General features: G+C 37.0%; 1 protein-coding gene across 4 annotated transcripts in view; it reads left to right on the plus strand.

Moving 5' to 3' along the window:
* Positions 1-13,043: 13,043 nt before the first annotated feature.
* The window catches only part of ccdc146 (coiled-coil domain containing 146), a 79,805-nt gene continuing 78,031 nt past the window's right edge, over positions 13,044-14,817 (plus strand). For 2 of the 4 annotated variants that reach the window (XM_028043301.1, XM_028043303.1), the window contains exon 1: positions 14,155-14,580. In XM_028043301.1, the coding sequence (XP_027899102.1) occupies positions 14,539-14,580 (42 nt within the window). In that variant the 5' untranslated portion in view covers positions 14,155-14,538. Of the gene's footprint in view, positions 13,300-14,149; positions 14,581-14,817 lie in introns of those variants that run through there. The other 2 variants (XM_028043302.1, XM_028043304.1) reach the window with 2 other exon arrangements.

A 14,817-nucleotide genomic window follows, 5' to 3' on the forward strand; every position in this document is an offset into this window, starting at 1 on the left:
GCAGAGTGACCGTAATCAGCCACCCGAAGCCATCGCGCATTCTTCATCTTCCTTTGTAATGTGGAAGCTGTGTTGGCATCTTTCTTTTGGTTATTTCTTTAGAAATAACTCTTGAATCTCAGGAACCCTGCAGTGCCCAGGAAATATATCATTGCTGGCTTTCTGGCCTTTCTTTGTAGTAGATCAGACAGGAAATGGGTAGAGGGAGAAGGAGGAAGACATATGCAGCAAAGGTCCCAGAGTCTGGAATCGAACCCTGAACTGCTGTTTCGAGGACTAAAAGCCTCTGTATGTGGGATGGACTCTCATGCTTTTTTTTTCTTCTTCTTCTTTTTTTTTTACAAAGAATGACTCAGCCGAATAGGTTTTTGGCTTTCGGGGGAAGAACCTGAAGTACCTGGAAAAACTTCTCGAATTCACCAAGGTCTCTGGCCGAAATTCAAACTTACTTTTTGCTGCAAACAACTTGACAGAATGTCTGTAAATATAAATTTCACATAAGATTCTGAAATAAATAAAGAACTGGACTTTAAGTTTGACCATTTTGACATTAATATGCTTTTATCTAAACCATTCCATAGACTAGTGTGTTTAGTGGTCAATGCAAGAAAGAGAAATTATTTTGTTTTAATTTCTAAGTTCAGACAGCATATTCAGCTGTTCAATTTTTCTTTGAGTTAAGAATAAATAAAAACAAACCAGATTTTGGAGTTCTTTAGAGTATGTTTAGTTTCTGTTTTAGTGTGCAAGTTGCATGCATACATGGATACAGTCATCATGCAGATTGCATTTTTGGTAGTTAATCTAGGTGCTGAAATTATTTTGTACTATATTTTTCAGTTCTTATAAATCAGTAAGAAAACTCTTAAAATCTCACAGATCTGTACACGAGTGAAAGTTTCTGCCTCGGGCAAACTCTTTAAAATCAAAACTACCACAGAAGCTTCATACCTGTTCTCCCTTTGGGATGTGCATCGTAAAGGTCACAAAGGCAATTCATTCAACGCCGGAAACTCTTCCTGCCAGGAAAACATCGGTTCCAGCATGTTCTGTGTTTACAGGGCCAAAAGAAAAACACAAAAATGTTTTACTGTAAAAGTCATTTGCCCAAAACGTTTGGCTGCTTCTGCAAATTTGGAGACAATCGTGCATAAGATATGAGAGAAAAATGTGAACTAGCCTGCCACAACATAAATGACAGCTACCTCACTGTAAGCATGTCTAGATCTTTCAATCAAATTGTCCCAGAACCAATGAGGAAAACCAGCAGCACCACATGAATTGTGCTTTAGAGACTCTATTTTTCTTCTTTCTTTTTTTATACCACCCACAGCCAGTGATATAAACTGACAGTGGTCAAAATGTGTGTGTATGTAAAATTTATTGATTTATTTTTCATCTTTAGAAAGTTTCTTAAGAAATCTGGTTTCTTTTTTTTTTCCATCTAAATGTGCAAAGGTTGCATGAAACCGTTCCATATTGAGATCAAGGAATAAACAGCACACTTTAAATCCCACACTAATTAAATTCGACTTTAGCTAATTACATGTCATTTATATTGCCCTCTTTTTGTTCCATATTTCCTCGCTTTTTGTGACTTAAAAAGGAACAGTTGTCCAACAGAATAGATTTCTTTTATCTTCAAAATCAACACAAGTTCCACATTGTTTGAGACGTTAAAAATAACTTTTATAATGCCAAGTTTCATTCCACAACAGTTTGTTTCTCTTTTTTTGGTGCAAGTGTGATTGGGCTAATTGTTCACTGGATGTGGACAGCTGAAAGGCAATTTGACAATTCCAGACAATTTATTTAATTTACATGGTTTATTTTTGTCTAGACAAGAAAAAAAAACAAACGAGAAATATGACTTGGTAGATCAAATTTAGAATTTCAGATTTTCTCTGTTGCAGTGCGCTTGGATGAATGCAGATATAAGTACGTTTATGTCTTGCAAAAGAGTAGTAATCTCAATTTTTCAAATTAACATCACTTCCATCCATTGTGCGACCTTTCACCAATCCCAAATCCAGCACACACACACTGGTGTTGGTATCAGTTGTTGCCACACCTGCTTATTCGCTGAGGAACATCCCCATATTTGGACTCCGTCTGAAAGAAAGAATGTTTTTTATAACAGATTGTTTCATCTGTCAAAAATGTGGAGGGGGCTTTTGTCAACCACTATGTGTATTTTGCCCCCTCTTTTTTTGTGTGTGTGTGTGTGTGTGTGTGTGTGTAAAACGTCTGATCAAAGCCAGAGTGGCTGCACAAAATCTAAGCAAACAGCAAAAGCAGCTGTTGCACTGACGTGTGTCGAATTCTATCCATGACCAATAAACAATCCACCAAATCGCACTGACAGCAGGAAATTACGATTAACCTGAAACCTTTAAAAAAAAAAAATTGTTGCAATGTTTCAACCAACAAAATATTTATTGTGAAGTGCAGTAAACTTTCAAACGTATAACCAAATGAATATTTGAGAGTACCTCAACATTTTTTATGCGAATTATACAACTATTACAAGTAAAATCAGCCATGTAAGATTTTGTACAATTTGCCTGCTTCAAAGTAGAACCAATACTAAACACATTCCCATCTGTGCATCAGAGGCAGTCGAGCTTTGATCGTTTTATTGTACATAATTTGAATACCATCAGATGCGCACAAATGCAACATCAGTTTAAAAGTTTGTACGTCTCTCAGCCACTGCAACACAAGGTAAATACACCATGAGGCGACAGGGATATTAGAATATGTTGGCAATACATCAAAGACATTCCAGCAACAATTTCAGACTATTTTGTCGCATCACTGTAAAAACCAAAGGAACTATAAGAAGTGTTTCATAAAGAACAACCTTTAAAGCAGTTTGTGTACATCTGTATTAGCCTCAGGGTTGATTTAATTGGACCTTATGGAGCTTCTTTCGCTTTTACAATCGTCAGAGCTGTCGTTTGTGTTTGATCACACATTACCTCTAATAGGGCTGTGTTGTATGTTTTTCCCGCCATAAAGCAATCTCAACACAGCTTGCTGTTTATAGCATTCACTGCAAAAACACAAAATCTTATCTAGTAATTTTGGTCTAGTTTCTAGTACACTTGAAATAAGACGAAACTAACTTACAAGTAACTTTTCGGCAAGATAGAGGAACTTGTTTTGAGTCAATAACATGTTAATACGGATGAAAAAGTACTAGTTTCATCGGCGTATTATTTCATTTATAACATGGGAAAAATAACTTGTTTTAAGTGAAATAATCTGCCAGTGGAACTGGCATTTTTTCCATCAAAATTAAGGATTTATTGACTTAAAACAAGCTCCTTTCAATTGCTGAAAAGTCACTTGTAAGTTAGTCTTATTTCAAGTGTTCTAAGATATTTCCACTAGAAACTAGAGATAAAGATAGATAGATAGATCTTTATTGTCATTGTCACAAGGACAACGGAATTTAAAAAGTGCCATCAGTCAGTGCATATGCTTAAAAACAAAAAATAACTGTCTCACAATTCACACACAATGTAAGAATTAACAAATAACTGGTAAAAAAAACAAAACAAAACAAAAAAACTAATAAATAAGAACAGCCACATTCTCACATACATCATTTATGATGATTAATGGTTGTTTTTGATTGCATTTAGTTTTCTTATTGCTATCGGGTAGAAACTGTCTCTGAGACGGTTGGTTCTTGTTCTGATTGCTCTGTATCTTCTGCCTGAAGGCAGCAGTGTGAACAGAGAATGAAAAATACTTAGAATTTTGTGTTTTTGCAGTTTGTAAAAAGAGAAGAGCACGTACACAAAAGTAAAGAAGAAGTATTATGATGAAGTTGTCAGCAATGGCTGGTGTTCTTCTGTTTACAGTGTACAGTTTTTATTAGTCTAGACTGGGCAGTCGTCATTGTGATCACCAGTTTCCATGAGGCATAAACATATAGCATGACTTATTTTTTAGGAAGTGGGTTCTTCTCTTTGGTGTAAAAAATAAGCCACAAGGATCCCGTTTATGTGATATTTCTTTTTTTTTTTTTGTTTTGTTTTACAATCTACAAATCCTTCGCAGATGTTGTAAGGAACGTATGGAACAACTTTATATTCAGTGTGCAAAACATGTTGGAATGAAGTCGATCTCAGTCTGCATCCAGTGAAACTGTAGCAAGCTCTTTCTACTGAGGGCAAAAGAAACCCATCAGAGCAAAAAATACCCTCCATTCTACAGCCTCACCCTTTGATTCTTTCCATCCAAACCATCAGCAACCCTCTCATTTAACCCACATCCCGTGTTTTCTTTGCTCCCTTTTCTTCCCTTTTTCTGTTTTCACCCAAAGTTCTGTATACCGAATAAGACCGTGCAGACAGATCTATGTCTCGACTTTGGCTTCTTCGATCATCTTTTTTTCCCCCTGTGTTGGGACAGATGTGATGAAAACCTGTGACTTTTAATATGTTTGGACATATGCGTATTTAGTCAGTACTAGCTATGTTTAAAAAGTCCAGTAATATAAACAAAAGAGTGAGCGCAGAGAAGACTTTAAAATTCTCTGTAAAATGTCAGAAAAGAATTCAGTAAATCAGGTCGCTGCAGCATTTATTCAACCTCAGTTAATTACTTATTGCCAAATGGAAAATAAATATTCTATCTCATATTGTAGAAGTTTCTTCATAGATCTGTTGTAAATGGATGATTGTTGGCATGAAATACCTCGTGTAGGGTCAGAATTACAGGAATCTTGACGAAGCCTGGTGTTGTATGACAGTTCAAAAAGGATGCTCATAATCTTATGAAGAAATGTGCAGTAATGAATTTACATAACACACATTAGCTCAAAACATTGTTTGGCTTTTCTGACTTTGTTTCTTGTTGGTTTTAACCATGCTTGTATTTCTGGGTGCATTATACACTTTTTGGCAAAACGTGAAAGATGGGAAGATAAATTTGGAATGAAAACATTTTTTGTAGTGGGATACTTATTATGTACTTATTATAGTACATTATTGGCTTGGATACAATCTGCTTCACACATTTTGTTGTGAAGTAAGCAAATCATTTTATGACAACATAATGGTAATTATGTTGTTTTTCGACAACACAATTACTTCCTCTTGGGCTATGTCTAGATCTGCGCATGAAACTTTCTGTGTTGCATTGCAAACATGCTTGTGATCTTTCAAATAAGGAAACCAAGATAACCGAGCTCTTTCTGTAGCACTGCATCATGCAATTAAAACTGCTATGACATGCATGTAATTTATTTTATTTTGTATTTTTTGCCTTTTTGTGTTGCATGCTGACTTTGGTGGATTTTTTTCTGAAATATTTATATACATGACCACCAAACTGCTGGTCTTTAAGTTAGAAACAGTCCTAATATCCAACTAAACCAGAGTATTATTTAGAACATCTCAAATAATTACACAAAGACCCATTGAAAGACACAAACTGGGGCCCAACATCAACATTTTACACAAATATCATAGCAATAACTGAAACGTCATGCTACACCACGCAGAAACTCAGTCTGCAACGATGAACATTCACATACTTTAGTGTTCAGGGTAAGTAAGAGCAAGTCATCATGTGCAGATGTATTCAATATTGTAAATATTACTACATTTATGTTATTATATATTGTGTATATTTTATATTATACATGTTGTCCTGCATGAGTTTGCACTGTTTTGGAGCTGGCTTTAATCTCATTGTACGTATGTACAGTGACAAACAATACATTCTGTTCTGTTCCAAAATTCGGCATCTTTCATCCTATAGTCCGAAATGGAAGCATGTCTTGAGTGACGCATGTTCTTGATGGGCGTGACAGGAATTGGTGTTTCACAAAATGTGCCTAATTTGTTTACGTTAAGGCATACATAAAAAGCCTGCTTAAATACGCCAGCATGTGGTAACACAAAGTACAGTGTGACTTTCCAGTTGGAAGTTCTATTAAGTGGAATTTTCATAGTTTGCAGTAAACCCGTGGTTTGGTTTTGTTGCCAATTTTCTCTTGAGTTGCTTTTTCTAATTGTACTGCGAATGCTAATCCAGAAATCTGTCGGCTTATGGCTGTGTGGGTGGATGCACGAAGGTCACAGCTTTTACATTCCCGACCCGCTGGCCCCAAATAAGTTGTGGTGCAAAGGGAGCCGGTAGCCGACACTGGAGCTGCATACCTTCACCCTGACCTCAACATCTGGTTCTCGCCCAGCTTCACGCAATACATGTGTGAACTTGTTGACTCAGCAAATAAACCTGTTATTAGCTGTGACTGAAGTGAAGGGAGTTTGGGATTTTGTGTCAGGGCGTAAAGAATGGGCCAAGGCAGGGGGTCAGCTTGCAGCTCGACGTTTTGCCAGTGAGCCATAAGAAAGAGAATATAAAGTCTGTCTGGTCTTAGCTGAGTAAAGAAAAAGCTAGAGCCACGGATAAAGCTGTTTGTTCAGGTTGTTTGAAGTGCCAACATCCTACCATTGCAGTTGCATGTTGAAAAGAGTAACTTTCAAGTTGTCATAACAACCTCCGCAGAGACAAGGCGGTCCCTCTTCAGTCGTTTTTGCCTCCTCTGTTGTTGCTGTTGCTCTAGGATTTTGAGTAAAAATGGTCGCTTGATGATTAGACGTATTGTATCGCCACAGCTCTGTATTCCCTCTCGAGCTCAATATAAGCTTTCTTCCCTGTAATTTTGGTTTCGCTGTGACAGCTACACCCTGAGGACTGAACCGTAAACCCCCCTTTTCCACAGAGAGAGAGAGAGAGAAAAAAAGCACAAACACATTAAAAAGTTGTTGATGCAGCATATCATCTCATAAAATTTAACTGTGCCTTATTGAAGATGAACCACCAACCAAGGAAAATTGTACTTCTTCTCTGTGGTCTGGGCTGTTGGCAAAGTAGTGAAACAAAGGAAAACACTGGAGTATTCTGAGTCTGGTTCTTTTTCACTGCAAGAGTGCAGAACTGTAAAGATAAGAAAACTGTTACAAAAATCAGACATAAAAGTTGAGTAAACGTATGTGAACACAGAAAACATAAAATGAGGCACAAAACATAAGCAAAAAAGATATGGGGTATGGCGAAGTGATCTAAATGTTTCGTATTTACAACTTAATTTGCTTTTAGCTTTTCATACAGTTCGGTTAGATTATGACACTTATTATGGTAAGGGAAATATGACTTAGTCTAAAGTAAAACCTAAAAAGAATCAATTGAAACAGGCCAGATCTTGGAATCTGTTGATTTTAGAGCGTCTGTTAAATTCTTAAGAATCGCTCTTTATAGATTTTTTTCTCAAATGAATACCATTTTATGGTCAGTTTTTGTATTTTTCTTGCTATTTTTGTTCTCAAAAAACTACACATCTTCTGCAACAGTAAGCTTCTGTAAGGGTATGCCTGCACGTCAGAAAATCAAAATTAAAAAAACAGTTCATCAGACTACTTTTGAGTACAGCAGTTCTGTAAACGTTCACACCCTCGTTTAAATACCATGTTTTTGTGATATAAAAAATTACACTTTTACAAATAATTTCAATTTGGACATTTATGTCCAAAGTCAGTCATCAAAGGGCCAGTAGTGTCCTGCATGTTTTAGATGTGTTCCTGTTCCAACACAGCTGATTCTGAATGATTTAGTTAGCTCCTCGTCATGTTATCAAACTCTTCAGGAACTTGCCAATTACCAATTCCTTTCACACCCATGTGCCGACGCAGGGAAACATCTAAAATATGCAGGACACAGGCCCTCGAGGACGGACTTTGGACATTGCCGATGAAGGATTTCCTTCACATTTGCGTCTTTTAGCTAAAGCTACAGCTAGCAGAAAGGTCACAAAGAATTAAAAGTAACATTTATTTAACAGATCAGTTGAAAGAGATGAGTACATACCATAAAATGGTAGGTTTTACGGTAACATGTCCAACACATCACAAAAAGATTTACCAGATGTTTTGTGCTCTTGTGTAAAAGTTAAGAAGAACCAAATCTAACCAAATTAAAATTTTGAACATGTAGCTGCTTGTCATGCAACAACGAGAGGTTAGCAGGATTGGCGTTAAATCATTGATGGAAATGCAAACAGTTGGTCACTGATCCATCCAAGAGATAAAGACGTTAGGCTCTAAATCGGTGCATGATCTCCGTTAAAATGCATATGAAAATACTTTCTTCTGGTGATGTCTGTGGCACTGTAGACAAGCAGTGGTACAAATATGCCATGTGATGGAACATGAATGTCACGTCTTGTGTATCTAAAAGGAATCCGCAATGGCTAACGACAAATCCGAATCACTGTTCTTTGAATCGTCTAATTAAGGGACAATGGGTAGAGCCATTGGTGATAATAGGAAATGAGATTAAACCTTAAGCCTAAACATTTCAACTGCAGAAGACAGGGTTATCAGGGATGTGTCTGTTTCCTGGCTGCCTGAATCAAAGAGAAAGAAAGCCAGACGGCCCTGGAGGATTCCTCTCTGATTCGGTGGAAAGCACACAATCATACTGACAGACTGAAAATGTATGCATATAAGTGGTTGTCCTGGAGCTCTGGTGAACAGATGGATATAATTGTTTCCATCCTTTCCTCCACGGCGGGCAAAAATGAGCTCTTTCCTGCTACTTTCTGCCTAGCTTTCATCATTTTCAAACGATGTCCCAGTTTTACCTCTAAATCGGTTAATCGAATCAAATTAAATTAAATTTTATTTGTATAGCACATTTCAGCAGCAAGGCATTTCAAAGTGCTTTACGTCATAAACACAAAGTCATGCAACGTAGAATCAACAATCAAAACATGACATTAAGTCAAGTGCCATCATTAAATTTGCAATTGATTACATTTCAAATACAACTCTAAACAAGTGGGTTTTTAGTCGAGATTTAAAGGAAGTCAGTGTTTCAGCTGTTTTACAGTTTTCTGGAAGTTTGTTCCAGATTTGTGGTGCATAGAAGCTGAATGCTGCTTCTCCTCGTTTGGTTCTGGTTCTGGGGAAGCAAAGCAGACCAGAACCGGAAGACCTGAGGGGTCTGGAAGGTTGATACAACAACAGCAGATCTTTAATGTATTGTGGTTGAGTGATTTGTAAACTAACAACAGTATTTTAAAGTCTATTCTTTGAGCTACAGGGAGCCAGTGGAGGGACTTTAAAACTGGTGGTATGTGCTCTATCTTCCTGGTTTTAGTGAGAACGCCAGCAGCAGCATTCTGGAATGCTGATGCCAAAGATCTGTAGGCTACAGATGTTCAGATGTAGCTCCCTGAATTGTTGATGGCATAACAAACATAAGCTTTTAAGAAAATCGCAGCTATAGGAGCAAATTTTGTTCGTCTTGAAATGATTTGAGATTGGTGTAATCTTGTGTGCATCTTCTCTTTAAGACCTCAGACAAAATAGCATGAGTGAAGGAGGATGGATTGTAATTTTTTGTAACAATAAATACCCTGAATATTCCAAGGCAGGCTTATGAGTGGCTTGTTTAACGTTACACTCCAGAATCTCGAATGGAATTTAAATCCATACTTTGATTGGACCTTTCCACATGATCTTAATTTCTTGTTTTTGAACAAATTGAGAGGTGGATGTCAAAGAGCACTTAGTCTGAAAATCTTAGAAATAGTTTTGTATCCTTATCCAGAATGATAAGTGTCATACACTTTTGCTTCGTGTGTTCTTAAATTTATTTTTATCTAGGAATGGTGTGTTCAGTTTTGTTTTTGTCTAATGTAAAACATTTGAAAGTGTGTAAAACAAAACCAGGCATGACAGCTAAGAGGAGGACTACTGAAGCTTTTGTACATCAAAGGCTCTTCAGGAAAATTAGACTTTTTTCATGCTGTGTAAATGCTGGGTAAATTAAACCCTGCTCTGTTTCTATGACTACTTAGTTTACAGAAGACAGATTCATTGTGTTTTCCATGTGTTTTGGCAACACAGTGTGTACATTTGGGTTCCTTTCAAGAAGTTAATATGTGGCCTAATTTTACCCCCAGGTCCTTGACCGTGAAGTTCATGTATGTTTGTGAAAATAGTGAAATTGATACAGAACGTATGATCATGTTCTCAGCGGATACAAGAAGCTGGTTGCAATTTTATCCTAATCCTTAGGAACGTTCGGAGAGGCCTGGGAAAGCCTCCCCCACTGAGTCATGTTGGGTCACGTACCTGGAATCAATTAATCCACCGCCTAACACACAAGTATTAAAAACTTTGGACAAAAATGTCTCGCCAAGCACTCTGATCTACATAGTAAGAACTATTCTTGGCATCATAAATAACATGTAATTGTCTTTTAAAGGTTTTCTCTCCATTCGGTTTTGGTGAAACTTTTGTGAGCAGCACAGAAATGCAGAACACTGCAGTGACGAGAACGACGTCAAACGGAGAAGAGCAATCCTATGAAATGTGAAATATGCGAACAATGACGAAACCCAAAGAATTGAGTAACCTGCGGATGGATTGTGATCCTTTTCTTGTAGTAGAATAAAAAGGGAATCTTTTGAAATAGCTCAATTATTTATTGTAAAAGTTGGTGGGCGAATAGTGATGGAGGCTCAGTTAAAACATCCGGTCGTTTGTACCCCAGACTTTTTAAAGGCTGAAAATTGCAAGGGGAAAAATGTCCATTTGGGTGCCTGTAAGTAGCTGCCTCAGTGGGACTGATTAAATACTAATATAGTCCATTTATGTTGAATCCACATCAGACGCTGACATGAAAGACTTTGATACAACGGACCGAGTTTATGACTAATGAAGATGGCACATTATCCCAACTCAGTCATATTGGAAAAATGTCCATGACTGTTATTGGCACACACACGGGGCTTCAGCTGATTTTCCTCCGAGACATAGATACGGGAAATACCAAGACGGCTGTCCAGTACATATGTTTTATGTTTTTCTGGAAGAACTATATGAGTCAGATGGGTTCATGCTGGAGGGGGGTCTTTCAGTCTGGAGTCAGCAAGCTGACATATGGTGGAACAATGCTCTGGATTCTCTGCAGGGATCCTGTAGAGACTCAAAGAAATGACATCAGACATGAATTTTGCCAAGAGCAATTCTCTGTTTTCCAGCTATTTATTTTGCAAGTAGTGCTTGACCAGACTAGCATATCTACCGACTGTTAACAGACGTTTAAGCTAAGAAGAAGAGAATTTTGGGTTGGAATAACAACCCAAAATTGTTGTTTTGGGTTGTTTAAGGGAAACGGCAATTAAGGAAGGAAACTTCACCATTTTACCCCATTTGTTGTGACTCATTTCTGTCTACAATTGGATTTGGTTTTTAAGGACCATAAAATGTTAATTTATTTTTAAAGATCCTGCTTTCAAAAGCTGGGATATTTAGGACTTTTGGGTTTTAAGTATGTGTTTATTGCCTGCTTCCCCATGTCTTCCTATGAATGAAAAGGTATTTCACAAGATCGAAAGTAACAAGAAAATGTGTGTGGAAAATCTGTAAAATATTTCCTACAGTTTCTGAAATGTGTGTGGGAACAGTTCAACAACAAACCAGTACTGGTCACATCAGATTTTTATTTTTTTTTAAATTGTCTGTTTTTCTTTTTTTTGGCAAAATATGGATGCAACAATAAAAATTTCTGTTGTTGCAACTCTCCACCTGTCTTTTTTTTTTTTTTTTTAAGTTTCCCAAAGCACTGCAGAAACCCAGTGAGTAATGTTTTCAGTTTTAATCACTGGTGTCTAATGCAACATGCATCATCCACATCTGTCAGAGACTGTTAAACTTCACAGCAGTTACCCTGAAATGTGGCAACAAAAAAAAAAGAGTCGCCAGACAGCAATTGTGGTTAAGCTGATGGGAAGACCTGGTGGAAAACTCATTTAGTCGGCAGACATTTTGACCCTTTTTAACCTTTATATGCCTTAAAACACTGGCACAAAATGAAGAAAGTAAAAGGCATTGCCCAGTATAAAAACCACCTCCAATGATTGTGAAGTATGGAGTTATTTGCCCAAAATATCTTAATTTTAGGGTATGTTTACTTTCCCCTGAAATGGTAATGCTGGGCACACATGGAGGACAACATTGTCATGACAGAGCCCAGTGGAGGCGGCCAAGATCCACAAGTTTAAACTGTCACATTGCCTTGCAAAGGAGTATGGAGTGAAATACAGTCCAACCCTTAAACCATTTTAGGAGGTGGAAAAGAGGACAGGTCAGGTTCTCCCCTCTAGCAGGACAACATACAGCTAGTGTGTTGTATTAATAATTTACTTTTTCTTCTGTAACATGGCAATATGTGAAAAAGTAATCAGTGTATGACTACATTTACTAAGTATTTTTGCATGGTTTTGGATACTGCTCAATGTAAATGTGGAATATATGGCTTCCTCTCCAGTTTTGTTTAATTTGTATGTAAATAATCTGTTCATACAGCTGAAAGTATGCTAGGTAAAACCCCACCGGACCATCTTAATGCAGATGATCTGGTGGTCTTCATCCCAAGTGATAGTGGTTTACAGCAGCACCTTAATATAGGTGCTTAATATGGTGTAGTTGAATTGTTTATTGATTTCGTGGTTTCATATTTACTTTTTTTTTGTTGTTTTTTGAAATATTTTTTATCTGTGAACCTACGTCTCATTAAAAAAAAGCTTGATTTATTAACATTCACACCCATTTGAGTGTGAATATCACTTTGTAATTTTTTCATATTTATAATGGACGGTAAAAGCATAATATTTAACCGGTGATTCAAAAAGAAATCAGCTGTAACATTATCAGTAGGATTACTATTATTATTTTATCCCTTTTTTGCCTATGTTGCCTGATGCTGCATTTGAAAAAGCCTTGGTGACTTGCAGATCCTCTGCAAGTCACCAATCTGCAGAATCATTTTGCAGAATCATCTGCAGAATCATTTTGACTGTTGAGAAAAGAAATACCTAAAGGTTACATAGGCATGACTCTGAAGAGAGACTTGTGCTGACAAAAATCTTTGATTTTCAGGTACATTTGTTAAATACAAGTTCGTTTGCGTCGTCTTTCTCTGTAGTGTTTGAAGATGTTTACTGTGTTCCTCCAACAGCCAATGAACTCAGAGTAAACCAGAACCATACATTTAAAACCGTCTCTTGCGCTGCATTGAGGAAGAGTTCAGGATGAATGGAACAATGAGGAAGTTGTTCTGAACCGCAAGCCCACTGTTGCTTGGATAACACATTCCACCAGCTGTTGCACAAAGTGAATGATGGCCCCTTCAAGCTCTCAGGATGCACTGTGGGAAAGAAACTGAAAAGAGTGTTGCATCGTCATCAATTCCCCTTGGACTGAGGTAAGTTGAATCACTGATTATTTATCTCTGAGGATGTTTAGCCATTTGACATTTTTATTACCATTGTGTTATTTGATATTAAGGCCAAACATGACCTTAGGAGGCTACAAACCAAGTCAAATTTATCTGTATAGCACATTTCAGCAACAAGGCAGTTCAAAGTGCTTTACGTGATACGGACATATCACAACAAACAACGGAGAAACATTCAATAAAGAGAAGTAATGAAAAGCTGCTATTCAGATGAAAATGGATGCATTTTCACTCGAAGGAAACTCTAATCAAATAGGGGTTTTTTTTAGCATAGATTAAAAGGAATTCAGGTGTTTCAACAGTTGCAGTTTTCTGGAAGTTTGTTTCAGATTAGAGGGGCATAAATATTTAATCCTGCTGCTCCATGCTTGGTTCTCACTTGGGGTGTAAAGTAGATTTGAACCAAAAGACCTGATTGGTCTGGAAGTTTGATGCAATGACAAAAGATATTTAATGTTTCTTGGTGCCAGTGAATAACTGAATATAGACTAAGACAAGTATTTTAAAGTCTACCCTCTGCGATTAAGAACTGGGCAAAAGTTTTCCTAGTTTTAGAGCCTAGTAAGTAGACGTATTGCTGCCATCTAGTGGACAACTACTGCAAATGGAAAAGGGTTCAGCAGTGCAAAGGAGAACTGCATAAAATGCATAAAACTGACAATTTTTATTCTTCCAGGAGCAGAAGACAAATATATATTTACACAGTAAAAATATGAATTAAAATGCAAATATTAATAAAATATACAATATATAGATTATATTTAAGTTGATAAAAAGGGGGTTAATGAATAGAGCAAACATGAGAATTTTATTTAGTTTTAATAATCATTAAATTTGTCACTTTCTTCAAATGGGGACGTACGCTAGGTAATTTTATATATATTTTTTCTACCAATGAGTACAGTAAATTAAATGAATTGCATAATTAAAGTATGTTTTCACGACTAAACAAATTGGCGCTTTCTGCACGTCACTATTTACCAATCTGTCTGGACGGGAAATATTGCTGTCTCATCGAAAACCTTTTTTTTTTTTTTCCCCCAGCAATGCTCTGCGACGCGTGGGAGACGTGTGACGTCGTTGTTATGGTTACGACAACACACCATTTGGGTAAAGAAGAATCAGTGCAGACGAAAATTTTTTTTTCCAACTCTGCTACGCTTAACAATAGCATAGCAACAATACTTTGCTCCCGGAAAATCAACCATGGAAGACAAACCTGCTTCATGTTTCCGGGTTCTGGATGAGGTAAAAGTTCGGTGGTTACGTGTTCATAGACGTTCCATTCGGTGTCAGAGTAGAACGGAACATAATTTCCATTTTATTTCTAGAAAAGGGGAATCAGGACGTAATCCTTCGTCTTTACCACAACAGATTTCATGTTGTTAAGACATATTATAAAAGAAATAGACCAAATGGAGAAGCTACGTGTGAAAAATTAAGTATACCTTCCTATGCCTCTGTAAGACTGATGATAATCAGCCA

This window comes from Xiphophorus couchianus, chromosome 17 (assembly GCF_001444195.1).
Source record: "Xiphophorus couchianus chromosome 17, X_couchianus-1.0, whole genome shotgun sequence".
NCBI lineage: Eukaryota > Metazoa > Chordata > Actinopteri > Cyprinodontiformes > Poeciliidae > Xiphophorus > Xiphophorus couchianus.